At 48.4% G+C, this 26,456-nt stretch overlaps 1 protein-coding gene across 2 annotated transcripts; it reads right to left on the reverse strand.

Annotated features, from left to right (window-relative positions):
- Window positions 1–2,648: 2,648 nt before the first annotated feature.
- ARHGAP25 (Rho GTPase activating protein 25) lies at window positions 2,649–25,515 on the reverse strand. 2 transcript variants are annotated; one of them, XR_014230643.1, is made up of 12 exons: window positions 25,157–25,515; window positions 19,637–19,830; window positions 17,300–17,387; window positions 16,756–16,875; window positions 13,875–14,082; window positions 11,250–11,382; window positions 10,207–10,280; window positions 9,509–9,630; window positions 8,557–8,756; window positions 7,460–8,043; window positions 5,160–6,866; window positions 2,649–4,838 (listed from the first exon to the last, which is right to left on the reverse strand). XR_014230643.1 is itself a non-coding variant. In XM_082335740.1 (11 exons), exons 1-11 carry the CDS (start codon window positions 25,215–25,217, stop codon window positions 6,656–6,658), a joined length of 1,995 nt encoding a protein of 664 aa, XP_082191866.1. In that variant the 5' UTR covers window positions 25,218–25,515; the 3' UTR covers window positions 2,649–6,655. The 2 variants fall into 2 exon arrangements, 1 of the variants encoding a protein (XP_082191866.1); XM_082335740.1 differs by having other exon boundaries at window positions 2,649–6,866.
- Window positions 25,516–26,456: the final 941 nt, after the last annotated feature.

Raw genomic sequence — 26,456 nt, forward strand, 5'->3', positions numbered from 1 at the left:
TTTGCCTTGACTGGCCAAGGCACTGCAAGGCTTGCACTGGTGCAGGCTCACCTTCATGGGCAATAGGCTCCTTGCTTGCTGGTATTGAAGCTAAAAGAGGATGGGGAGCTAAGACATGGGGCAAGTCAAGCAAAAAGCAGTCTAACCCTCTGAGCACTACACCAGTGTCCTAAAAAGCCACTATAGATGCAAACCACATTAAAGCTCTGTCTCCATGTTGTGATAGGATGCCAGGAGGCCTTGCCCTGGCTGATGTTCCTGCATGTGATTTCTGAGCAGCCTTACAAAATGGAAGAAAGACTCTCCTACAGTTTTATTTTTAAAAGCCATCCTGCTTGCCATTATCAGTGAGGCTTTATATGTGAGTGAGCAGAAGCAGGTCAGAGTGGATGACAGCAATGTAATCTGCTGTTGCTTTTCCATAACTTCTTGTGCTATCCTTGACCCCAAGCCAATGCTTTTCCACTGCCAGCTAGGGCAAAGATCCAGTCCCATGGAGCTAATGCATTTCTAAACCCATATCCTAGGTCTTCTGCAAACTGTAAATGTTGATTTATCCCCATTTCATGCTTCTTTGTATAGCCTTCTTTACACTGGATAGGAGGAAGGTAGCAAGGGAGCAGGATGTTCCCACTCCCTCAGTGGAAACATCCCTTCCCAGGGTGTGAAAACACTCCAGTTTCCAGTGGACATCTGACCTTTCACTCCTCGGCACTGCCTGTAGCTGTTGTGTTGGGAACAACTGTCCTTGGGGTGCTTGGCTGACCTCCTGACTCCTTTTGGATTGGCATTTCCATAGAGTTCAGCACTTAAAATGAGCACTGGATTTTTAGCGGCATCAGAAAGGTGGGTGCATGCAAAGGGAACACTTGGCAGCATTAGAAAATCCATCCTCTGAGTCCCAGGAAGGGGGACACAGGGTAAAGGTGTCACTGAAAAGACTCAAAACCTGCACTGGCCCTAGGGATCGAGCGTGGTCCTCATCCAGAGCATGCAGAGCGCAAGGGGAGCCTTTCTGGCTGGATGGCAGCCTGTGCTGGCCCTTATCGGGGAGCTGAGGAAAGAAACAAGGCAACACTGCCGGGGAAAGGAAAAATGTACCTCTCACATGCTCAGAAAGCAGATGCCAAGCTGATGCTTATCCTCATTTCTTTAATAAGAGGTCAAAGCCTGGCCCTTGCCTTGCTGGCTGGTTTTAAAATGCAGTCGTTTGGAAATAGCTTCCTGGATGCAGCAAACAGCATTTCGGCCAGCTGATGAGATTAAAGGAACATTCCCCTGTTGCCAGTTCCTGTTATCGGTACATTGTGTTAAGAGGGACGAAATATCGCATCGTGTTTTTACGCGTGATAAAGCAAATTTTCACAAGCCACACCAGTGGCCGCTGACGGCGCTGGGAGTGTCGTTCCCCTCTGCCGCACGGGGCTCACCAGGGTTGGCTGGGCATGGGAGTACAGGGAGGCCTTTTGGACAGGGTTACGCATGAAAAGTGAATGGCTTGTTGTGAAGCTTCCTTACATGATGGACTCAGGCGGTAAACGGGATGCTTCCTTCTCGCTGAGCTCTCTGCTTGGATTTTTCAGCTTGGTAAATTCTCTGATGTTTGCTAAAGGTTGAGCACACCCTGGAGTCTTGCAGTGGCAGCACCACTAAGGTCTCTCTGCTCTGCCCCACAGCCTTACAGTTAGGAAAATTGCACCCAAATTCATATCGCTCACCTGGTTGCTGTATTTGGCTGAAGTTATAAGCCTTATTTCTTAAGAAACCAAGTTCCCAATTAACTGCTGAGCACTTCTGTTCATGGGAATTACCTACTGACAAAACCCTCGTAAAGGAAAAGCTAGAAGGGTAAAACTATTCTTGGTGGAGACCATGCATGTGGTGAGCTGTTGGCAATGTGAATTATCCAAGGAAGAAGCTGTCCCAGCTGAAACCTTCTGTGCAGTACTCGCCATGCAAGCACTCAGGGCATTTATCTGATTGAATAACTCAGATTTCCTAAACTTGCGGGGTTTTTTGTGCTAGAATAGACGAGCATTTTCTCCAAAGGAGTGCTTATTCAGACAACTCCTGTCCCTGCTACCCTGGCTGCTTCCTTCTGCCCCCATGTTGGCCCTGGCTTTATCAGGATGCTTCTTTATTGCCAGGTTATTTTTCCTCCAGGCCAGTTTGGCAGTCTGGCTTCGTAGCATCCCTGTGCTGCAGCAAGGTGGCAGGAAAACACAGAGAAAGCAGGACAGTGGGACCAAACTGGTTTGGCTGAAAGTCTGGGGACTTTTTTTTCCCCACCTTGGTGAACAATTATCCATACAAGAAGTCTCAGTTTGGCAGTCTTTTATTCTTAAAAGCAGCCTGTTTTGAGAGTATCTTTCAGCTCCCATGTAAAGGAAGGATGGACTGTATTTTACTTTCTCATTTGGGGGGGGGAACAACATGTTCTCACTGCTTTTCTTTCATTTGTATAAGCCATCCTAAATAAAGGCCGGACACTTTTCCTGCACGTCTGCCTCACCCCCCACAACAACTTGCTATTTTATGCAGTAGCCAAGCTAAAAAAGGAAAGTTACTATCATGCCAAAAATGCAACTTTGATAAAATATGAGGGGATAAGTCAGCGTAAGCGTGACTGGCTTGGGATCCAAAGAGAATAATGTGGGAAGGATAATTTTACTTTCTTGCCTCTCACGCCTACCAAATGCCTGGATATAATGAAGTGAATTCCTAAATGAATGCAGTAAATACCTAAGAAGAGCAAAACAGATTTTTTTGCTCTAATGCAAGGAATGCTAGACAGTGAGAGCAGGACTAAAATTATATCCTAAAAGATGTCATATTTTCACCCCATAATACATGGTTTAACAGTTTTAGATGCATTCAGATCTGTGGTTTTAATTGCTCTAATTTGGAAAGCCATATCACATTTAAAGGGAGAGGAAAATCCTCAGTATCCTCTTGTGGGTTATCCTACACACTCTGCCATCGCCCTGAGGGGGATGCTCTTGTGTCCCCTGGCTGTACACTGTGAGGGCTAAGGGGGGGGGTGAAAAACTGCCTTTTCTCGCAGTTTCCAAGCCTACAGTGCCCAGGACAGGGTTTAAAAGGATCTTTTTAAAGGATTTATTCTTTATTCTTTGTGATAGACAGTCTGTTGTACTTTTATATGATAGTAGTAGCTTCACACTTTCTAGGATATCCAGAATCAATGCTTAAAGCCTGCCGAGCTGAAAAGCAGCCATCAAACAACCCTCCATGAGTTTATAATGCCCCTTGCAGCACAGAGGAACAGCAACCCCTGCTTCAGGAACAGGAGAGACTTTCTCTGCTACTCCTTCCCCAAAAAGCTTCATGGCTTGGCCGCAAAATGAGAGGGAGGAAGGAAACATAGGTCATGCATCAGTCAGTTTTCAGGGATCTCATGTTCTGGTATCTCCAACAGAAGATCTGAAAGTGCATTAAATCCAGAGTAGTATTTGGGCATTGCCAGTACTCAGGTCCAGCTCTGGGCTTTGCATGGCTGAGCCGAGAGGATAAACCCTCGGGGCTGAAAAGGATGCAAAATTTCCACAGGTCTGGCATGGGCAGGTCCATGCTTTTCTGTCTCTGGAAAAAGCTTGCTTTTTAAAAAAGGAGAACCCTCCTTATCTTAGAGCACCCAGCAGCAATACCAGCTCATAAGATGCCCATGTTGCACCCTGAGGCTGTTCACTATCCCCATGCACTCAGGAATTTCCCGCTCACCTGACCTCTACTGGAAAGTCTGTCTTTTAAATATGACCATTATAAACACTCTAAATTTTAATGGGCAGAATATCTTCAAAGAAGTTACTCTGATCTTCAGAAACAGTCATGCGTTGATAGAGGTTGTTTTGCCTATCTGCAGCGGAAGTGGAGGAATGCGCAGTTTATACTAAAATAACGTGCACTTGTCCTAATCGTGGAGACTTCTGAGCCTCAGCCAAGCCTTTTCACGTCATTACAGTCTACTGCAGGCTGTGAAGGAATTATTAGCCTCTTCACACTTTTGATCTTTGCAGAATGGAGTGTGTAGCATTTCCAGCCCAGATGTTCACGATGTTTCTCCTAGACCCGATGGAGAAGTTTCTCCCTAAATGACTCCTGAGCCTCATGTCCAGATTAGTAATGAGTTCCTTGTAAAGGTAAAAAGTTAAATAAAGACTGAAGCAGCTCTGTCAAGGTCATCTGAAATCACAGAAAAGAATCGTGAATGGGAACAGTTGCTCTGAAATGATGGCAGGCAAAATGTGTCTCACAGGCACTTTGGAAACCTCTTGATTTGAGAGTCGGGAAGATGTGGGTCCTATAGGTGCATGGTGGGAACTTTGACTTGCAGCACCAATGGCCTTAGTTGTGCTTGAAAGAGACTTCAGAAGACAAGAAATGTGTTGTCGCAGGATGCCGTAGGACATGGGACATGCAGGTGATGGGGAAGGTGAGGTTTGGATAGCTCATCTCTGAAGGTGGCTAAGCCTGGTGGAGGCCACGCTGTCCTCCTTGGGGCTCTTCTCTGTGATGCACATCCCTCTGCAAGGCTGCAGGCTGCAGGGCTCTGCACCAGCTGGTCCAGGCCCACTGCTCCAATGCAAAGGGGTACTGTGATCCTCACTGAGATTTCAGGTTACCAAGTGTCAGAGTTGAAACATTTTAATCAGATTTGATCATTGCAAGAGCAGAGGACCTTGGCTGTGGGTCCTCTGGAAGGCACTGTGATTTTCCAGTAGCCCCTGCAATAACCTCATGCAGGCCTCCAGAAAAAAATAATCCCCTGGCATGAAGGTGTGTGGGCAGGACAGTGAGGAGCTGTGTAGTCTCTGAGGATCCTATGGAAAGGAAAACCAGCTGGAGTCAGAGCCTATAGGTCAAATGAGCTATTTAGGGGTTGGATTCTTAAATACAGCTCAATTTTCACAAACCTTTCCTTTACCTGTACTTTATATCCACAGCTGAGCAAAGGTAGATTCAATACACCAAACTGAATTTCAGTTTGAGACTAAGGAGTCTGGGCTCAGTTTTAGGGATAGACAAGTCCTCCCCAGCAAGGCTGACAGCAGCAAGTCAAAGACTTTTATCCTCTGATAACATTTTGCTGCTCCCATCTCCCCTTTTTTTCACATAGTTTCCTCTGTGTCCCTTTCCCTCACCAGTTCGTTTTTCTTAGCAGGCTCTGCCAAGCAGGTCTGCAGCCTGTCTTGAGCTGAACTTTCATATCACCAAAGCCAGGTCCTCAGCAGCAGTAACCCCGTGTTGTTGCATTAACTTCACCATGCTTGGCACAGAGGCACGCGTTTGGTCCTAGACACCTTGCTTGAAAACTCCTGCAGATCTCTGTGTTTTTCCCTTTTCTGTTCCCACGAAGGCTCTAGGCTGGGCTGAGGCTCTGTGGTGTTGTTCCCCCTTCTTAACATAAATGAGGAGTGAAAGGTTTTCTTGCAAAGTCGTGTTATTTTCTTTCCTACACCAAAAGCTTCAGCAGCATCGTGGTGCTGTTGGAAGGGTGACTTGCTGTCAGGCAGTGGGAAAACAAGCAGACAAGTGTACAAATAGCCACACTGGCACCGTGAGACCTTCAGGTCCAGTTAGTCTTTACGCTGATGGCAGCAAGTGACAAAGACCTAGCATCATCACTGGGGTGCAAAACCAGGTTTCCACGAAGGTGGCTGAGGAAATCCCGTTTTACACTGATGAAATGTTGAAAAACAAAAGCAGAGGCGATAAATAAGTCCAGGTCTGTCATTCTTCGAAAACTGTCCATCAGGAAAAATGCAGAAGCCTCATTTTCTGTACTGGGTAAAGCTGCTGATGGACTCCCTCTGCACAAAGAGCTTCGTGTATGGATGTGTGAAAGTGGTCTCCAAAGCCTCGTCAGCAGCTGTGCTGGATTTGTATACACATGGCTATAAGGAACAGTGATTTAAAATAACTGAACAGCCACTTAACTAAAGAGGTTTTTATGATATTGCAATTTTATACCTGGAGCCTTGATACTGATGAGCCTGGCACAGCACAGCGAGTGATGCTGTATGAGACCTCTTCTCAGGGGACCCGATGGGCTGTCTGGGCTTCTCTTGCTCTATAAGAGCAATGATCAACTGTATGTGTTAATGTGAACATCTCAGTCGTGGTGCTGACAGCATTTGCAGCCCACCATCCAGGCACACTGCGTGACAGGCTGTGCCACGCCAGACCTCAGGGCTTTTCTGTCTCCCCGGATTCAGGATTTATGGACTTTTTGTTCCACTCAGAAGCACTGTGGGTGTCTCCAGCAAGGAGCCAGCCGGCTGGCAGGAGGGATGATTGCTGGTTGATTTTTGTAAAGGCATAACATGTCCTTAACCTGAGCTCTTGAGTGCAAGATATTCTGATTGAGCAGCAAGAAGTATCGGCCTGTTCTACAGGTAATTTGAGCAGCTGAAAGAGGCGTTGAAAAAAACACACCAAAAGAAGCTAAAGAATATTTTTTAAATTTCCTGTTTCAGAGCATAAATCAGCCTCTAACTTCCATGCTCCTTCCTCTGAACCAGCCCGTGGTCATTAGCAGAACACTGGACGATACAAGTCCCTGGCTCTGAACCTGCTTGCAATTCCTGTGGATTCATGCAGCTGCATTTTATGTCTGTCCACAGCTGGGTGTCTTTTCCTAGTTGGTTTTGGCATCAGTTTTGCTCATGGATTTAGCTAAGTTTTTTATCTCCTCCTCAAGCATCTTGTTTTTCTTCTCCATGTCCTCCCGTGAGTGCTCCATGTTCATCAACTTCAGCTCCAGTTCCTCAGACTTCTTCTTCTCCCTCTCAATGTCCTGATTCAGCCTCACCACTTTGGCCCAGACCTCATAGTTTTCCTTTTCAAGACTGCAAAGAGAAACAGAGCGTGAAAGGACTGGATCAGAAGAGTGCTGGGAAGTCATCGTTTGGCTCTTAAGGAACCTGTCTTCTGTGTCATTAAGCAATAAAATAAGCCAGAGGTTCTGTCCTGATCCCCTGACCCTCAATGGCCACATAACACAATGCAATAAATCAATACATGTGATATATAATAATATGATAACAATATGTGAAGCTATAGTAACACTGACGGTTACAACTAATAAAGTAGTAATGCTACGACTGAATTCTGGATAGTATAATGATACAATATTGTAGTAATAACGAGAATTATGACAGTGTAATTATTGCAGAAACATTATAGTGCCATACAGTGATGTAATAAGAACTATAGAGTATTAATATTGTAGTAATATAACGTCAGCAACTATGTCAGGAGAGTACAGCACATGAGCATTGACTTTTAGATAGCCTACTATAATACTGTATTTTATTATTAGTCATTACTATTATATACTGTACAGTATTACTGGTAAATAAATCTGTGCAATACCAGTGTTAGAATAACATGAGCTGAAGATTTCATACTCTGCAGAAAGCAGCACTGTGCAGCGTGTTACCTTTTAATTTGTTCCTCGTAATCGTTTTTCTGTATCTCCATTTCTTTTTCCAGCTTCAGGATCATGTTTTGCAGGAACTCCCTGCTCTCCTGATCAGGCTTGGAGACCTCGGCAGGGCTGCTGGTGGGACTGGCTATTTCCTTTGGCTGATGGCTGGGACTGGGGCAGGGTAGAAATCCCTTATCAGAGCCACTGCTTGAAGGGCTGGGGCTGGAGCTGCTGCCTTCCCCGCTTTCTGCCTGGGAGGTAGGAACGTTATCGTAGGTCGAAGCCCGGTGAAGGTCGAGCAGCTTAAAAAGATCATGAGACAACGTTCTCTTATGTCCATCAGGGACCACGGATCGCATGCTGCTCCCAGGGGAGCTTTTCCAAAAGTCACTGGCAAATATATCATTTTTGTCATTGCTGCCTTTCTCCCCCAGAGAAGCAGCCGTCAGGAAAGATTTCCTGTTAGGTAAAGTCTGAGTTCTTTTCCTTGACTGCGTTTTCCACATTCCCAGTGTATCTTTGGACCCATTATCTGCTCCGGGTGCACTTGAGCTCACAGCTGGTCCGGGGGCACTGCTGGAATTCAGGTCATCTCTCTGTAAAACAGACCCGTGGCATTAGGACAGCCTCGTCCTGCTTTGTGAGCAGAGACAGGTTGCAGCGATTGCTGTGACTGCGGTATTCACAAAAGGCACATTTTAACATGCTAACAGGAATGGCCACAAGTTTTCCATAAAAAATTATTTTGGATTGCACCGTGTTTTCCATTAAAAAGAACTTTTTGCAGAGATTCTTTCTGAGAAAAGCCTTTAATCCTCAGTGTTTTCACTTCACCAGCATGAACTGAAAAGGTTTCATCTATTCTGCCTTTTAACTAAAAAACTTTAGGAGTTTTCATTTTTCCCAGAACAGTAGATTTTCCACAGGAAAGTGGAAAATTTATCTATATCATCTTCCTGATGTAGATATTCCAGGGATGACAGTTACAGCTCTTTACCCTATTAATAGCAAGCGCTCTTAGTGGCTCACTGACCTGTTAGATCCCATAATAATTAATTGCACTTGTATTAAATTTATGTTTTATTATTTCTCTGAGGATCTAGCCTTACCATTTGCCTTTGGATCAAGCTCTCCACCCTGGGCACGACAGGATCCTCTGCAGCATCCCAGCCTACGGAGCTGCGTGGGATGGGGGCCTTCTTGTCATTTTTTTGGGCAGGTGGGGAGGGTGGCACATCCTTGGACGGGGGAAAGAGCTCTGCATGGTCACTTATCATCACAGTCATCACTTTCTGGATCTGTGGCGTGCCTGGAAGAAATTAGAGATCTGTCAGCAGCAAACCCAATGCGATGGGCTTTCTTCCACCCACGCTTGCATTTTCTTGTTGATCTTTCTGGTGTCCAAAATGGAGATGCACATAGTAATGCAGGTGAAGACAAGGAGCACCATCATAAAAACAAATAAATGGAGGGATTTTTATATCACTCCAGAACAGCAGTAGTAGACCGTGGAGCAACCAAGATGGGAGTCTGCTCGGCTGCACCAAGTCACAGATTGTGCTTCTTTGGCTCGACAGGCAAACTACAAGCATCAGTTATATGAACAGGCGTGTGAATAGCTGGACCATTTACATATGATGTCTGTAGAGCAGAGCAATCTTTGGCCTTAAAATATTTCTTCTGTTAGTTCTGCCGCATCTGTCCTTGCCCACGGGATTACAGTTTGGCTCAGCTAAACTTTCCTTGAGTTTCCTTTGTTTCTCTAAGAAGAATTTCTCACCTTCCTGCTCTAAGCAAAAGAAAGGTGACTTCACCAAATTCCTGAATAGTTTGAAATCTATGGAGAGAACACACAGTGCAACTCCTGAGGGGGTTTTGTCACCATTAGCACATTTACAGCCTAACTAACACATGGCTTTACTCTACCCTGCTGTGCTTACTGTGCCCAGGCACATGTCTGGCTTATATCCATGGGTCTACCGTAGAAAATTTTTAATTTCAAGATTGTGGATGCAACTGAGTATTTCAGCATATCAGGTGCTCCTATGTCAATTATTTTACCTCTCATAATAATTGCAGGATCCTCTATCTTGGGTCTGATGAGGTTCACTCCAATCACTGTTGCCAGGTTATCCACACTCATCTTGTTGACACTAGAGTTCAACTGTATTTCGTGTAGAAACCTGCCAGAATCCAAGGGGAAATATTTCAAGTCAGAGAAGGAAGACTGCAAAAAGCCTTGCACACCCACTGGTATAAAACCCTGATTAATCCATCCAGGTCTTCCTCTAAGTCTCAAGGACAGAAACATATAGTTGCCTTATAACTGCGAACTGGAGCTGGGTATTATTCGTGTTGGTAGAAAAACCACCATGTGATGAGCTGCTCACCCAAAAAAAAAAAAAAAAGGAAGGGAAAACCCCCATCTAATATTTAATAACCACAGGAAAATCACCCAGGCTGGGTGAAACCCAACAGTTTTGTTGCACAAGGCTTTGTCTAGAAAACCCATATTTGATTTTAATTCCCAGGGATTTATAAGTGAGTTTTAGGGGAGGCATTTATGCTCAGAAATCGTCAAGGTGTTTATCCCCATGGCTGAAATTCTTCCTTTACAAAAGTCAGGATCTGGTGCCTTGAGGGGAACCAAAACATGGCTTGAGAGGGCTCTCTAGAGGAGTCAGCCTCAGCCTTTGGGATGATCTTTCTACTCACCAACACCAAATCTGAGCTGTTTATACCTTGTGCAGAGGACTGACCTGCAGATATAGCTGAGGAGGTTGTAGTTGTTTCTGGGAAGGAGGGACAGTTGCTTCAGGAGTTCCTGATGGCCCTAAATGCAAGTTAAGAAATAGCTCTATAAAGATTCACAGATGTATACGGACTCAAGAGTGGTTCTTGGTCACTCCATCCATCCTTGTATGGTCTCACTTCTTGGCATTTGTTCACCTGGGAAATTACATTTCTCTGGCAGACCAAGGATGGACATGCCGAAGTTTTTGTATGGTGCTCAGCAAGAAGAGGCAGCCCGTTGCCCAGCACTGCTGCCGCCACAGCAGCAAAAGAGTAGGGTCCCCTCCAGCCCAGCACGTGTGTGATGAGCTCTTCAGAAAGAGCTGATCATGCCTAATCTCCTTGCATTTCTTGTATGTAAAACATTTAGGACATTTTTAACCCCAAAGATCCTGAAGTGGAACAACCTACAAGAAACATTTGCCATTGAAATATAGGGCTGAACACTGCAGTTCACAGAGCTCACGCTACCGAGGATATCATCTGCCTTATTTTTTTGTGTATAGGAACAGCATCCGTGAGTGGTTTTTTTGCGGGGGGGGGGCTTCTTTTCCACCCAAATATATAGTTAGGAGAAGACAGTTCCCATCTGTCCTCCCTCTCCCAAATCTCCACTTCCTTCCTTGGTCTCACCCAGAGCCCTCCACCTGCTCCGCTCTCAGCTCAGGCTGATGGAGGCTGCAGGAGGTCGTGTTTCCTTCCTCTCTTGGTTTTTGCACTTGCTGTTTGCTGCAAGGGCTCAAAGAAAAGAGGTGCTGAGCAGATCTTAGATCTGCTCCAGAAATTTAAGCTTTAAAATGGATAAACCCATGTTGTCAAGTTGGGAAACCCCACAGGCTTTGGGAGATTTTCTCTTTTTAATTTTTTTCCTTTTCTTTTTTTTCCCCAAATTTCAATGCTCAGCAATTACACAGCTTATACTTCACCTGGCATCTCCAGCTCACAAAGCTCTGTCACTGAAGCACAGCTAATTTTAAGGCCAGAAGGAGAGAAATGAATGCATCTCTACCTTTCTCTCATCCGCATCCAGCGCCTGACCGCACAGCAGGAAATCCTCGTACTGCATCCAGGGTACGACTGGCTCGGGGAGCTCCCGCAGGTAGAGTTTGAACAGAGAGGCCACGGTGTGCACATCCGTATCCCTGCAACGTGCAAAGAGCCACTCACGTGAAACTCACAGCCAGCTGGTGAGCAAACCCAGCCCTGCTCCAGGAGCATGAGATCATATTTAAGCTCTGTGTATAGATGCAGGAGACAGAGAGAGATAAATAGGGAGGCCAAACCAAGCTGGAGGGAATCCATAGCCAGGGAATGGCCCCACCTGGCAGGCAAATAAATGCTTGGTGGAGATTTTCCCCACCGTGGGGCTGGCAGGTCCCCAGTGTTCGTACCCGGGCTGAGCCTTCCCAGCCTGCGTTTGACTCACGAGGGTTTGCATGCAAATATTGTCTGGTGTTCATGTGTTTGGCAGGCACTCCCCACTCTGTGCAGAGCTGGCAAAGCTTGCCTGGGGTTTTTAAGATTAACAGCAATTACTGAAGATGTTCTGCCGGGACAGATGTTTGCAGCTTTGCATACCATATAGTTTACATTACGTCAAAAGGACACTGTCAAGATTGTAAGCCTCTAAGTTGACCTACCTTGAAGTCGCTAAACTGTTATAAACTTCTAGCAAAAATCCCCCAGGTCATTTATTTTTAGGACTGGTTGGGGTTTTTAAAATACTATTATTTTTAACAAACACACATAACCATAGAGGAATTTTTTCAGAGCTGTATTTTTGTAGGGCCTATAAATACACACCGTTAGGCATCCTGGATGCCTGGGCTGCAACAGCAGCTTTCTAACGCTTCCCACTCAATCCTGCCGTGCTTGTGCGTGCAAGTGTGCCTGTGCAAACCCAAACAGGCTGCGAAGATGGCACTGAAGGTCGAGCCAGCATCTTTCAGCATTCAGGCCACTGGAAACCCCATTACTGGCCTTCCTCCTCACTAAGAAAATGTTTTGGTTGAAGTGCATGGGGGTTGCAGTCACCCTGAGATGACTGCAGCAACGCTCATACCAAACCCTGCAGCACAGGGTTAACATCGCAGGGTGCTGGGAAAAGGGCTAGACTCCCTCCCCATGCCCCACTGCAAAACACAGTTCTGGGAAAGAGAAAAATAAAAAGGCTTCACCTTCCTATGACCCCCATACAGGTTACAACAGGAAAGCTCTCAGCAGGACTCTGGCACCCAGAAAGCAAGAAACATTCAGCTGTAAAACCAACAGCCAGGATGGTTACGCTTCCAGAGCAGCCGTGGCCCTACCTTGCACAGCGTAGGGATTATTTAGGTAAAAGTGCTGTGGTTTTTCCTAACAAAGCTGCATAAAGCTAGGTAAAAATAGGAAAAGTTTTGCGGTTAGGAACAGGCCTGCGAATACAGAGACAAGGCCCCTGCACTCCGCTTAGGCAAACTGTTTTGCACAGAAGTCCAGGGAAGCTCCTGGTTTTGGGTGCTCCCCTCCCACAAGCACCCCAGATTTTGCTGGCAGCTCTCAGAGCTCAGGTGGTGCCATATGGGCGAGCTCCCTGGGTCGGTATAGATGGGGCATCACCACGGCCAGTCTCGAGCACCTTCATACACATGCAGCAGCCTGGACACTCCTTGTTGCCATTACGGTGGACAGGGCAGGGCAGGATTTAAACCAAAAAGCCTCACTTTAGGTGCTGTGGAAAGGCAGAACCCACTTTTCCTTTATCGCAGCACAGGGGTCATTGCTTTCACCAGTGCAAACCATCGGGCAAAGCCCCAGAGCAGCCTGCATGAGTGAGCAGGGGACACTGGGCAATGCCTTATGCAGCTGGGGCCAAAAGCAAGGGGTTAAACTCTGACTTGGGGGTGAGGACAGGTGGGAAACCTCTTTAGAGATAAGGAGGCATCTGCAGGGGCAGCTGGTCTGCAAGCTATCAAGGGAGGGCTTTATAAAGAGATGCACCAGGGGTTTACCTTTCTTCTCTCATTTTGCTAGGGCATGACAGAGGTAGCAGGAGCATTAAATATCTTTCTCCAAAGCCTTTCTGAGACCTACAGGCAGCTCTCTCAGCTTTAGGGAGTTTGCCATTTCCTCTTAGTCCTGCAGAGGAAGGGGTCAGGAGGATGCAGCCTTGCAGCAGCCAAAATCTCTCTCTCATCTCTATATGGTGGTGTAGGGAAAAGCAACAGGAGGAAAATATCATGGCTATGGGCTGGCAGGGAAAGAAATAGGTTCTGCTGTGTGCATCAGGGTGTTCTCTGAGCTTATTTGTAATCCTATACTTGCTCTGCTTTCTCTAAACCTCTACCCTTAGCTGATGGGCTATGTAGTCTCTTCCCTTTGCCTCCTTCCTTGGCTGCTCCTGCAAATAATAATCATTGCATGGGGCCAGGATTTTCCTAAATACTTTCCTTTACTTCCATGAATCTCATTTCAGCACCCTCTGGTTCTACTTTTGCCTCCATTTGGGGTTTCTGCTGAATCCTCTCTCTTTGTCAAGCCCTTCTGGAGGGTCCACGTTTCCTGCAGGGCATTGCTGGGCTCTCTGGGCTGCTTTTCTCCAAAGTTTGGGGTGTATGAGATCTAGTTGAGTAGGAGAGGGGGAATCCAGCATTACCGGTCAAATGATGGCCTCTCCCCAGCATCGAACGCATCCCTGAGCTGTTTCACGAGGTTGTCCTGGCCGGGGAGGCGGAAAATGCCCTCCTCGCTCATGCCGTGCTCCCGGATGAACTCAGCACACTTCTGCACCAGGATGGGGACCTGGTGCTGCCCAAATTTCTGCTCATAGGCCATGGTCTCTGCCAAGCGCTGGCCGAACACCACTAGGGAAAGGACAGAGAGGTTAGAGGAGCCCAAAAACTTTGCTAAAGGCACATTACCTGCCAAAGTGCATCATGCAAATGTCACCGCAGTACCTGCTTTTCTGATAGCATAGGAGCTACAAGAAGTCTGCAAACTGGGGGAAAGCAGAACTTCCAAAGAAGTAATAGCAAAATGAAACCTTGTTCCTCCTCCAAATAATTAACAGTTCTCAAAATGATTAAAACCAAGCAGTGAGCCTTGTTTTTTGCCATGCTGCTTGCCTGCCTTGGAGCAGGGTGCTGATACAGAGGGAGACAGGAACAGCAAAAAGGTTGATGCGAGGGCACAGGGAGAGAAGGCAAGCTCCTTACACCTACCTGAAGGATACAGAAAGCCCAGGAGACCACAAAGAAATAAGAAAAGCAGCCTTGCAGAGATTTGGGGCTGGAAGTCTTACTGATTTAGTTGCATCACTTGCTTTTCTTCCCCCTCCCCATTCCTCTCACCCTCCAGAAACTCCCCTGTGCAAAGAAGAGCAGTATTTTGCAGCGGGTGGTACCTTTCCTTCGGAGCAATGGCTTTTTCCTCCTGAACTCACAGCAAAAGAAGAGCTCGAAGGTGGGAAGGCAGCAGCCTGCATCCCAGCTCTTCCTCCTTGGAGCCTGGGGCATGGTAAGAGCAGACAAATCCCAGCTCGAAGTGGCTCTGGAATATTAATGGGAAAGGGTCCTATGGTCCTCTACCATATTTTTGCCCTGGTGGTGCCTGCAATGTGTTCACCTCGTGCTCTGAAGGCTGAAATAATTGCTGTGTATCTTCCAGACCAGGAAAATGCAAGTAAACACTCTCATCTGGAACCGCGAGGCTTGTCAGCACCTGCCTGATCATGGGGATTTTTCATTTATGACTTGCTTACACTTTTAAATAATGAATATAAACCTGTCATTGTGCACAGTAAAGGCAAATAACTTTTTTTTTTTTTGTGTCCCTCTGCTTTGGTAGCTGATAATGAACTACTTATTTATCTGCAGGCTGGCAGATTTGTTAATTTGGGGATACCTCCCCAGGGCCAATGCGATGCCCATGCCAGCCCACCTGCAGGTGGCTGTCATTGTAGGGTGGCAGCCAGACCTGCAGCACCCCTCAGATTTTGGAGATGCTTTTGCTGTTGCTTCATACTTTGCAGCTGCTCTGCTTTTTGGTGTACAATAAGCTCACAACTAGCTGGGTCATATGGGGCTGCTTCCAGGTGGGCTCTTGCCAAAACCTCCATCATACAGCGGGTTGCTTTAAAAGCACATGTTGCCTCACCTTGCATTGAAGCCAAAACCCTAAAGCGTGAATTTTTGGGATCCGTTAACCTGTGTATTTACATAAAATGCAGCTCCATGGCATCTGACTTCTCTGCTATCCTCAGGGCTCTCTGTACTACTATAAATTTACATTTTCTATCATATAAGGTCGCTTTATATAGCTGGAAGAAACTGGCAGCCTCCTAAGTTTAAGCAAGGATCAGATGCAGAGTTGTTATTAAATATTAGAGCCAGGTGGGGCAATGCCCTGAAAATTTCTGGCTCCTGCATTCCTAATTTCAAATTAGTAATGCTGCCTGCCCCAGGGCACAGCATGTTTCAGTTTAGAGGCAGAAAACACCAGGGTTGCAGACAAAATCCAGCTGTGTCGTCATCTAGGTGAAGCTTATCTGTGCCTATGGTAGGGTCACTGGGAATGAGCTCAAATTGGCAGCGCCTGCTTGCCTCCGAACTGTGGTGATTTATATTTACACAGGAGCTTTGGGAGACCAGAGCTCCATCATGCTTATCTTATACAGCTGAAGGGCATGGACCCTATAAAAAATTACGTAAATAGTCAGGGCAAAGCACAGAGGGAGGGAGGAGAGGCTCAGGATGACCATCCAGGTTAGTGCTCTTTTGGAAGAGAGCTAAAGAGACTCCCAGCCCTGTTTCATTGGTGGATCTTGCTTATAGGAGTTCATCCTTATAGGAAAAGTCTGGATAGTTCATCCTTACAGGAAAAGTGGCTGGAATGACCTTTGCTGCTTCCTTTGCGGGCTTCGCCTGTGGTGGCAAATTTACAGTGTGCTCCTTTCTGATGGATTCATGTTTTATAGTTCCCTGACCACAATTTTGTAATGGCATAAATGCATGCCCAAGGGGGCTGGGAGCAAGGATCCTGTCTCCGCAAACCTTGTCTGCGTGTGGGGAGGGCGATTGCATGGCCAAGGCAGACTCTGCAGAGAAAATGGGGGCAGAAGGGCTGGGCTGAGCAAGAAAAGCTGGAAGGAAAGCAAAGCAAGGAAACTGGCAGGTGAAAGGCAAGATTTTTTCAATGCTTTATCCCTGAATATGAGTTGTTTTCAAGAACAACATTTTCTGGAGTCAATAAGTCAATGAGGAAGTTTGCAAAAGAAGTTGAAACCAGCCCAGAAATCTTCATTCATGCTTGGCTGCCATTTCCTTAACACTGCCCATGTTTGCAGCAGACCCAACACTGCAGGGTCTGGTCTAGGAGTACGTTTCTAAGGCATTACAAGTTACAGTCACATTACAGCTCTTATTTCCAGTTTCAAGTATTTATGAGCCCAGCTTTGAAATCCTTGCACAAAAGTACTGTGGAGCACGAGGAGATGGTAGGAAATCGCCTCTCCAAGAGCTGTCCCTTCTCCCCATTACCTCCTGACGCTGACCCCAGCACTCGTCGGATGGATTTAACCCATTCCTCCATCTCAGACTGGGAATTAGCCATGAGCACGCAGGTGTCCTGCCCTGTCCGGTTCTGGTCTCCAGAGACCCCTGCAAAAAAACATTTATCATCATTTATACACAGGATTGGAGGAGAAAACACACGTTCTTGTTGTTTCCTTTGCTAAATGCTTTTGGCTCCAAATTTCCACATTAATGTTTATTTGGCTGTGAAATGAAGCAGTGCTCTTACATTTCACCCTTGCTGAAGGTCTGCAAGAAGGGAACAGAAACTGCTTAACACAGCGGTTTGGCCAGGCTTCTCAGCATGGGACGTGGGCACTGACACAGGGCCCTCCTGCTCCTGACATGTGAATATTGAAAGCAAGACATTAGTTTTCATGTGCAATGCAGTGCTGTGGGGACCTTGAAAAGAAGTGGGAGCAAAACGACTGGCAAAATGACTTGCCCAAATGATTTTGGGTGAACAGTCCAGCCCAAAAGCGTGCAACAAAGAGGAGTGAAGCATCCTCACCTGGGATGATTTCAAAGATAAATTTCCCTCCTTCCTCTGGGTTGCTGGCCACCTCCTTGATGGTGCTTCCCTGGAGAGACAGGCAACCCTAGGACAAAGCAGAGCAGGAGCTGCAAATACCTGTGTCCCATCTCTGCGAGGCTGACACTACCATGCGTCAGCACTGAGGATCAAAGTCCTTCTTTCAAACAGATTGCAGGACCTGGTGGCCTCTTTTATATATATATATATATAAATATATATATATACATATATATATATGGTAAAAATTACTTTTCAAACAATGACGGACGCTTCTTTAATGCCATTTTTTCTGACTAAGTGATTCTCAGAATAAGAAAACTGGTTATTTTGCTCTTTCCATTTTTTCCTCCCTTCTCATGTTTTTTTTTTTTAACTCTTGTTGGGAGTGGAAGAAGAAAGTACAAAGGAGAAAGGACTTGGCAAAACACCGGAGCACCCTGTTTCTGCTGCACCAGAGGAGGAAAACTGTTCCTTTAACACAGCATCACTTAAATCCAAACCCAAAGTTTGCAGAAGGAGTAGAGAAAAGGAAGAAAAAGGGAAGGGAAATAAAAAAGCAAAGTGGAAAACAGCCATTTCTTTTGGACCTTCCTTTCTCCAGCCGTTGTGGCAAACACGGGCAGCTCAGTCCCGGCTGGAGGGGATGGGTGGGGAGCATGTGGGGGCCGAGCGAGCGCGTGAGTCAGCACCGGAGGCCTCCCCGGGCAGGAAACGAGGCTGTGCCACAGAAATTTGGTTTCTCGGCAATTTCAGCCTCCTGAAAACCATTGGGCTCCTGCAAGCAGTGAGGACCGTCAGCGATCCAAAAGCCTGAATTGCAGCTGTATCAGTCAGAATCATTGATGGGATCAGAGAGGTTTAAAATGACCCAGGATGGTGCATCAGGGTCACGGCGAGAGCTGCCAAAAGCACCATGCATAGCAATAAGCTTTTACAGCACTTTCTGTTTCTACATCCCATTTACACCTGGGGAGACTGATCTTCCCAGTCACCCCTGAAATGGGGTAAAGCCAGAAATAGGACCTGAATCCCACCAGGTTCAGCCCTATGCTTTCACCCCGAGGATCTACTGATTGCCTTCCCCTTACAAGCGGTTTCCATCTTGAGATTAGTTTTGCTACCGGTAACAATTTGTACAGAGAATGGCTTTTCTGGCAATGGGGAGGACCTTTCCCTGAAATTTCTCAAAACAAGGAAAAGATGGTGGATATTCAAAAAGTAAGTTACGGTATGGAGAAAATGGTTGAAAAACTAAAAAGTTATCTATAGAAATTGGGAAAAAAAACTGATTTCTGCCTGGAAAGTTTACTACAATGCATACCCTGAAAAATGGTTTATACGGGTGAGACAGAGGGCTTGTTACAACCTGGAGGGGCTAAAGATGGGATGATGCTGCCAGCTGGCTGCGGACATTGGTCACTGGTGCAGATGTTTAAATCATGCCCAAGTGGGTGATCACACTCCTGTTTTGTGCAAAGGGTTGGGTGCACGTTGTGCCCTCCTGGGGATCTCAAAAAGCATCAGAACTGACATGCACCGGAGCATTCAGCAGATTTCAAGCATTTTCCCTTAGAGGAAAAGGCAGTGGGGCAGGTTTCCTCTGGCCGTGCAGGGTGGACCAGGGCGGCAGCCGAATAACACAAACTGCATCTGCACCACTGAGCCTTCTGCAAAGGATGGGGCTGGGCCAGGATGGGATACAAACCCGGAGGCTGGAGAGAGTTCCTTTCCTTATCCCTCCAGCTGCCCTTTCCCGTGGCAAGAGGTCCTAAGGAAGCAGCTGCCCTTCACTCTCATCTCTCCAGCCCACAGCCCTGCCGTGAGGTCTGTCTTGGGCAGATCCTCACACCCAGGCTATGCTGAAAGTCCTGCTTGTTTTTTCCTAAAAACATCCTATAAGATGCCTTTCCCACCAAGGGCATGGCTGAAACCTCTCTCAAAGCTCCCGTCATCTTGTGCACCCATTGCTGTACCTGCCATCACAAAAACAGTGGTGCACTGACCTCTTTTTCTCCCCAGCCTGTTTCTGTTGTCTTGGAGAATGATAGCAACTTTCTAGTTGGTAACTTTTTTTTTTCCAAGCACCCCGTTTCTTGGGCACAGAGGGACCAGCTCCCCAGCAGGGCTCGCAGGCACTTTAATAATTTAAGTGCCTAGATGATCCTGATCAGGATATCTCATCTCTATTACTGCCCAAAGGCAGAAAACCTCTTTAATATCCTACTCCAGACCCATCCCAAACCATTTCCCTATGAGCAAAGTTGCAAGAAGGGGGAGATTGAGGACTGGCAAAGCCCAGTGGCCTCATCCTACCTGTGGTTTGACATCATCCTCGTCCTTGTAGTAGTAAAGCTGCTGGCCCTTAAGCACGAAGTACCGCTGCTGCCAGTTCTTGACGATGGAGCGCTGCTTTTTCAGCCAGCCGATCTTCAGGGGCCGCTCCAGTGGGTTGGGGGAGGCTGGCCGGGCGCCCGCTGGCTCGCCGCTCATCACGCTCTTGGAGCGGGCTGCCAAGGAAAGAGAGGGACGGGCTGGCGGGGATGCACGGGGACGAGCTGCCAGCAGACCTGCGTCCCCGGGGCCTGTTTAAGCTACAAGAGCAAGAGCAGCTCTCTGCCCCTCTGCCTGTGCTGAGCAAACTGGCTAGAGTTTCTGAAGGAAGTGGCTGCAGTATCTGTCAGTATGTGCTTCCTTTTTCCTGCGTGGGAGTAATTGTCTTGCAAGTGAGAAGAAAATCATTAGCTGCTTTTTTTAATGGGAGTGTGTGGTTTTTTTATACCCACCCCAAACAGCCTGCAGCAGCGACAGCAGAATGACCCAGCCTGGCTTGAAAAAAACTGTTTGGAAATTGCAGTTTTGCTCTGGGAGAGTGTTGCCTGATGTTTCCAATGGGGCAGCCCTCATACAATGAGGCTGGAAAGTCTCCAAGGGGGGAGGCTGGTGTGGATTTACCGGCTGGACAGAACAGTGCGCCTTGTCTCCTGTTTCCATCGCATAGACAAGTCCCACTGGTGCCACTGACCTGCGCCAGGCACCGGCAGCATGGCCCTGTGGCATCTCTAAATGCCTCTGTGATAGTAAATGCCCTGGGAGGGATCGTTTCCAGAGGGAACACTTTGATTTTTGCCTCTGGACTGGGCACTGCAGGACGCCAGCGCCAACCTGGCTGGGTAAAGTTCGCTTTTATGGTCGCAGGGCAAAAATAATTATATGACTCCAGGGGAATTCAGCTTCACTGGTCTCTGCATATGGTGATTTCCTGAGGTCTTACATCTCCCCTGCTAAAATGGAGCTGGTGGCACCTGGCTGGGTCCTGCGGTGAGGGTGGTGCAGGATTCGGGCCCCTGAGCCCAGCAGCATTTGCTGGCAGAGGGCATTCAAGCCAAGCCAGGGCCATGAGGGAGGCGTTGTGCAATGCTGAGGGATGGGGGAAGCTGCGGCAGCCCCATATCTCTGCCCTCAGAAGCCCACTTTTCCCCTGAGCTAGTCAGTGGAGCAGAGAGCTGCAAAAGCTGCATTAGATATGAGTGTCGATGAATCCTGGCATGGACCTGAGTGCACAGGACAAGCTTAAAAAAGGAGAAAATTAAACGTCACCTGCCGCTGCCTTGTGATGTTTGGGACCGGGGGCATCTCACACCTGAGCAGGTACTCCCACTGCACAGACGGCCACAGGGAGCATGAGCCTACAAAACGTTTTGCACTCAGTGCCGAGCAGTTAGCAGTTGCTTCAGAGGTCAGGGGTGCTGCAGTTCAAGAGTGTGCCCAGCTTCCCCTTCTGAGATCCCCCGGAGCAAGAAACCCTGCTGTGTTTTGCCTTCATCCTCTGGAGCCAGGCTTGGGTAGGGCACCCTGAGCTCACTTCTCCACTACAAACCTGTAACAGGACTGCAAAGCCCTTTCTGAAAATCCTAAAGGATCACGAATCCAAAAATCAGCCTTCAAAACACAGCGAGGATGCTGCTTGTATCTCAATGCTTGCTGATGTGGGATGCCTCCTGCAGAGGATGTGGTTGTAAGCAAGGACCTTCAAAAGGGATTTGCCAGCCAGCTCCCCTGAGAAATGCTGGTACTGAGGATTACCCTGATGCAAAAACCAAAACAGAGTTTCCAAATTGCACCTCAAGCTCCAGGCAGCTTCTTTGCTCTTTGCCAAAACATCTGCATTACTCAAATCTCATTAATATGATTCTCAGCAAACTGCTCACGAGCAGCATTGCTCCTCTCCCTAAATCATGTTCCTTCATGTCTTGTGGCTGCTGCCAACTTCTCAGGGGCAAGGATTTTTGGGGAATGATCCACAAGGGTGGAGCATGGAGGCTACCGGGTGCAGGGCACTGCCTGCCTCCCATTAACGCTTTGCTCTGCAGAAACCACAGTCCGTTGCCAAAGAGCAAATCCCAAGTCGGCTGGCTCCGAACTAGCCCCGTTCTGCAGAAAGCAGCATTCCCACGAGCCAGCACGCTGATGTCTTCCCGAATTTTGCTGTGCGTTCTCCTATCTGATCATAGGACCTCATCTCCCCGTCGATGAAACAGAGATGCTGATATTCGCTCTGTTTAATTAGCACTAACATTTGCAGAGTGAGGTCTCCGTACCAAGCACCCATGACCACAAGGGCTTAATCTGAAGTGAAGCTGTTGCAATGCAGCTCGCAGGGTCCATACTCACACCCAAATGGGTGGAGATCAGCGATGCATCTCCATCCATCAGCTGCGTGTTCAGCCTTCCCCAAAAAGCTCAGCTCAGCCCAGCAGCACTGATATTCCAGCGGCACAAGTCTTGGAAGGAGAAATTGTGTCTTTTATGAAACGTGCAATGTTTTACTGCCTTTTATCAGACATAATAATCTCTAAGGCTATCACAGCTGCATCAGGGCTCTGCACCATAGAAATTAAGCAACCCGGCAGGGTGTTCCTCCTGCTCTCAGCCTTGAGCTTAAATTGCCTGGTCCTTGCTGGAAATAAGGTTTATTCTCTCCCTCTTTGCAGCCTTTCCCAGGTGCATAAGGAATGTGCATTCAGAGGGGTACACTTGGGTCCCCTTTCTTTAGCATCAGCCCTCCTGAAACACCAGACTCAAGGTGCAAGCGGAGGCCTGTGCTTACCCATGGCTTAGCCATGTTCATGCACATAAGTGTGCACCGATGTGAACATGTGGATGTATTTTCCCTCTGCACGAGACAGCTCTCCCTGTACTTTGGGCTCATTTAAGGCCACAATAACAGTTTGCAGGATCCTTCTTACCCACAATGCAAGCACTCCCCAACCGCTGTCCCCACCACAGGGCTCAGGTGGGGGTGTGGGGAGGGACCAGCTGTGGGGAGCTTGGCTTTGCAGACAGTGAGGCTATTTTTGCCCAGTGGAAAGTTTTCTACACTCACAAAACCAGAACTACCAAGGCTGTGGCTCCCTTGCTTCTACCTTCTGTGGCCAGTGTGACGCCCAGCTCACATGAGATGACCCGCTGAAAATTTTACACGGGGTTGGGGTGAAGCTTTTTCCCTGGCTCTCACCAGGGTGGTCCATCACTTGCAATCGTCTCCTCCTTCACCAATACATCCCTGCCGCACTTGGCCCCGCTCCTCCTTGCCACTCTCACAGGGCAGGAAAGTGCCACTAAGAGCAAATGCGGTGCCCCCCGAAGCGTTTCCTGTGATAACCGCCTCTGAAGCTGAATATTTCCTCCAAAACATCCTCATTCTTCCTCCAGCCCTGGGGACCAGCCGTAGCAGGGTGCCCGTGTCCTGCTGCCTGCTCCCTGAAAAGAGGAGCCCTGCCAAGGCGTGACTTGCAGGAGAAATTGCATTGGGTGCCACCGTGGTGTCCACATCAACTCTGGCTCCTGCCCGAAATCCTTGTCTTGGGCAAGAGCCCTCCCTGCCATCCCCTTTGCTCCTGCCTCACAGGAGGGATGTCAGGTACTGGCAATAAAAAAAAGTAAAAGCAAAAGTGCCACAATAGGTGTTGCAATGAAAATTGCAAATGCAATTTTCTCCTTCGTTGAAATAAATAGCTTTGCATTTGCCTCAGCATGAGGAAGCCCAGAGGAGCTGGTGCACTGTCCTGGAGCTTACAAAAGCCTGGCTGCTTGTGCCACGGTGGTGGCTGGGAACAAGGAGGGGGAAGTGTCCTGAAGCCGGGAGGAGCCAGCGAGGGCAGAGGTGACTAATTTGCAGATATTTTCCACAAGCAAGTCACATCCCTGCTGCACCCTTGAAGACAGCAGTGTCTGGTCCCCGCAGCCAGAAACCCTGAAGCATGAGAAGAGTCGATGCACCGAGCTGTGCCCCAGCGCTCAGGTCTCTACACACACACACCCCCCTCATCTCATGGGCTTGCAGCAGCCGCAAGCTGCAAAAAGCACCCAGAATTTCCTCACAAGCAGATTTTCTTGAAAAAAAGCAATTCTTGGTAACAACACAGGTTCAAGCCTGTGTCCCATCGCCACCCTCTCTGCTTCCCAGCAGCCAGCAGGCTCAGTGTCCCCTGGCCTTTTTTGCTGCACTATCGATTGAATTTACCCACCGCTCCGCAGCCTCTGTGCAAAAAAATACTAATTATCCTAAGGATGGGCAATGCAGAAATCCAGGATGCTTGTATGATCACTATGTGATGATCCTTCCACCGCTGTCCTGCAAACCGACGAGTGCAGGTGATGGCGCTGCTTCCTCTGCCTGCCCGCAAGCTTCTGGACCACCTGGGGTCTCATCCTGCTCATTGCTGTGCATCGCCAAGCCCCGCCCCGGCGGTGGCTGCAGGGGACCAGCAGTGCTTCATCTGGGGCCTTGTGCAAAGCAAATCGTTTGGCCACCCTAATGAAAGCAGCTTCGGATAGAAGTCCAAATTGCCTTTGCAAGGAAATCCAGCCAGGACAACCTTGCAAGCTGATGCAAGGTGCAGGGAGGAAGAGCTCAGCACTGCAGAGACTGGCTTGGTCAAATCTCTTTGCTTCAGGGAGGAACCAAGTTGCCAATGTGTGCCTTGACCGTGTTTTGGCGCCAGTGCCAGGACCATGGAGGGCCTTTGCCTCAGTGCCCCTTCCTCGACCACAGCATCCTCGCCCCCAAATCCCCTCCCTGATTTCTTGACCCAAAAGTAGGCATTGGCTCCGCCATGGTATTTTGGCCACAGAGCCCGCCGTTGGGATCCCTCACTCCTTCCCAAAGGCATTCTCAAGTGGTTCTCATGCTGGAGATGGATCCCATGGCGGAGGAGAGCCGTGCAAAGCCTGGGCAGAGGCAGGAGATAAGTCAGGAAATCACACAGTGAAGCCATCCTGTGGCACAGAGCCCGGCATGGGCATCAAAGGGCTCTTTACCATCGGTGAGAGGAAACCAGTGACGTCGGGGTGGGAGAAGAAACCTGAGCAAGAGCACAATTGCTTCCTCCAGCCTGCACAGCTCCGTCCGCCCCTTGGCCTGCACTTCACCTCCTGCAAGGCTTGCGCCAACAGAATGAGCCCATGTGGTTTAAATCCCCCCCAAACCTGGATTTTAGGTGGGCAGCAGCCCCACGCTGCCAGATCCCCCAGTTCCCCACCCTACCGAGACAGCTGCTGCTCCAGCCCCAGAGCCACAGCCCTGGCCGTGCTCCCACAGCATCCTGCAGTGACAACTTTGCAAATCACTTCTTGCATATCATTTGCAAACCATCTGCTGTCTCGAAAGCGGTAGCTGGGGGCCAGGTCCCCCCACCAAGGCCAGAAGCAGGTTTGGGTCTGGGCTGTAGCCGAAATTGCAGCTGGGCTTGGCCACAGGCACCCCGGCAGACCCGGCTTGCACCTGAAAGGCTGAAGCAGAAACAGAAGGGCATAAAGAAACACTCACGGTACCTATTTTTGCAGCATCCATTTTCAGGTTGAAATCCCAGTTCCGTGGCAGCTTGAGGGACATTTTGGATCAGGAGGGGCTTTTTTTTTTTTCAAAGGGGGTTTGCTTAGGAGATGGGCTGAAACGAAGCTCTGATAGTCCCGTGGGGATCCTGCACCCAGGGTGCGATCCCCGCCACGAAGAGCGACGGCTCGGCAAGGGTTGATTTGCCAACGTACTTCCTCCTCCCTTCTCTGAGAGCGGCTGTGAACAACCCCATAAAAGTACTTTCCTGCCCTGCTTTCCTGCAAAGCTCTCGTCTTGCTTCCCCGACGATGCCGAGGTGATGCCGCCTTTTTTGCTCCACTTTTTGCTATCCCCTTTGGCTGATGCGGAGCCGCAACAGCTTGGCCCCAGCCTGCACCGAAATGTGGCTGCCCGGGGTTGCTCTCCGCACGCTGCTCGTTGCATTTGAGGAAGTGGGTGTCCTTCTCGGTGCCGTTGGTGCACTAGAAAAGTGCTCGCTGAAGGACGCAGCCCAGCACGGAGTTTCGGGAAATGTTTTGCTCAGTAGCAAAGCAGAGCAGGCTGTGGCTCAGGTGGCCACGGCCAAATGCCACAGGATGGCGTCTCTGAATGTCCTAACACATCCCCGTGTGCACAGCCTGGGCGACGTGGGTGTCTTTTGCATTTTCTTATTGCAACTGCTGAATAGTCCCCACAGCTGATTTAAGGTTTTTACACCCACTTTGTAACAGCAGTATGAGCAAAATGGGGATGAAATGAGGCTGCTCTTGGAGGAAAGGCTGTGGGTATCAGAGCAGTGAGGGCCAGGGAACGTGGGCACAGACTCCACCAGGACCGCCAGATCAAGCAAAGCCCCTTTCCCTGCTCACAACAGTGAGCGTATCCTGTTTCGTGTCATTTAATGCTGGTTTTCCTCCAAAGAAAGGGCTGTGCATCCGCAAAGCAGACTGCAACGCAATTAAACTGAGATGCAGCTCGCGAGACACAGGATAAATGCAAGGAAGGGTTGTTGCATTCACAAACACCCAAGTGGAGCAAAAAGCAGCGAGGGCAGCTGCAAGACATGGCAGCGTGCCCCAAAGGGCTAACAGGGGGCTCCAGCCCTGTTTCCCCCCGATACTGTGAAAGCCCAGGCCCTGCGGAGAGGGAAGTTGCCCTGAACAGAAGCAGAAACAGCGACGTGGGGAGCGCAGGCAGCTGAAAGAGGATGCGGCCATCGGTTCCCGTTCCGATTTGCAGCCCAGCCATCATGCCTGGGATGCACTGGCATCAAGACGCTTGCAAAGGCTTTTTTTT

The sequence above is a fragment of the Platalea leucorodia genome, assembly GCF_965183815.1.
Source record: "Platalea leucorodia genome assembly, chromosome: Z".
In the NCBI taxonomy this organism is placed as follows: domain Eukaryota; kingdom Metazoa; phylum Chordata; class Aves; order Pelecaniformes; family Threskiornithidae; genus Platalea; species Platalea leucorodia.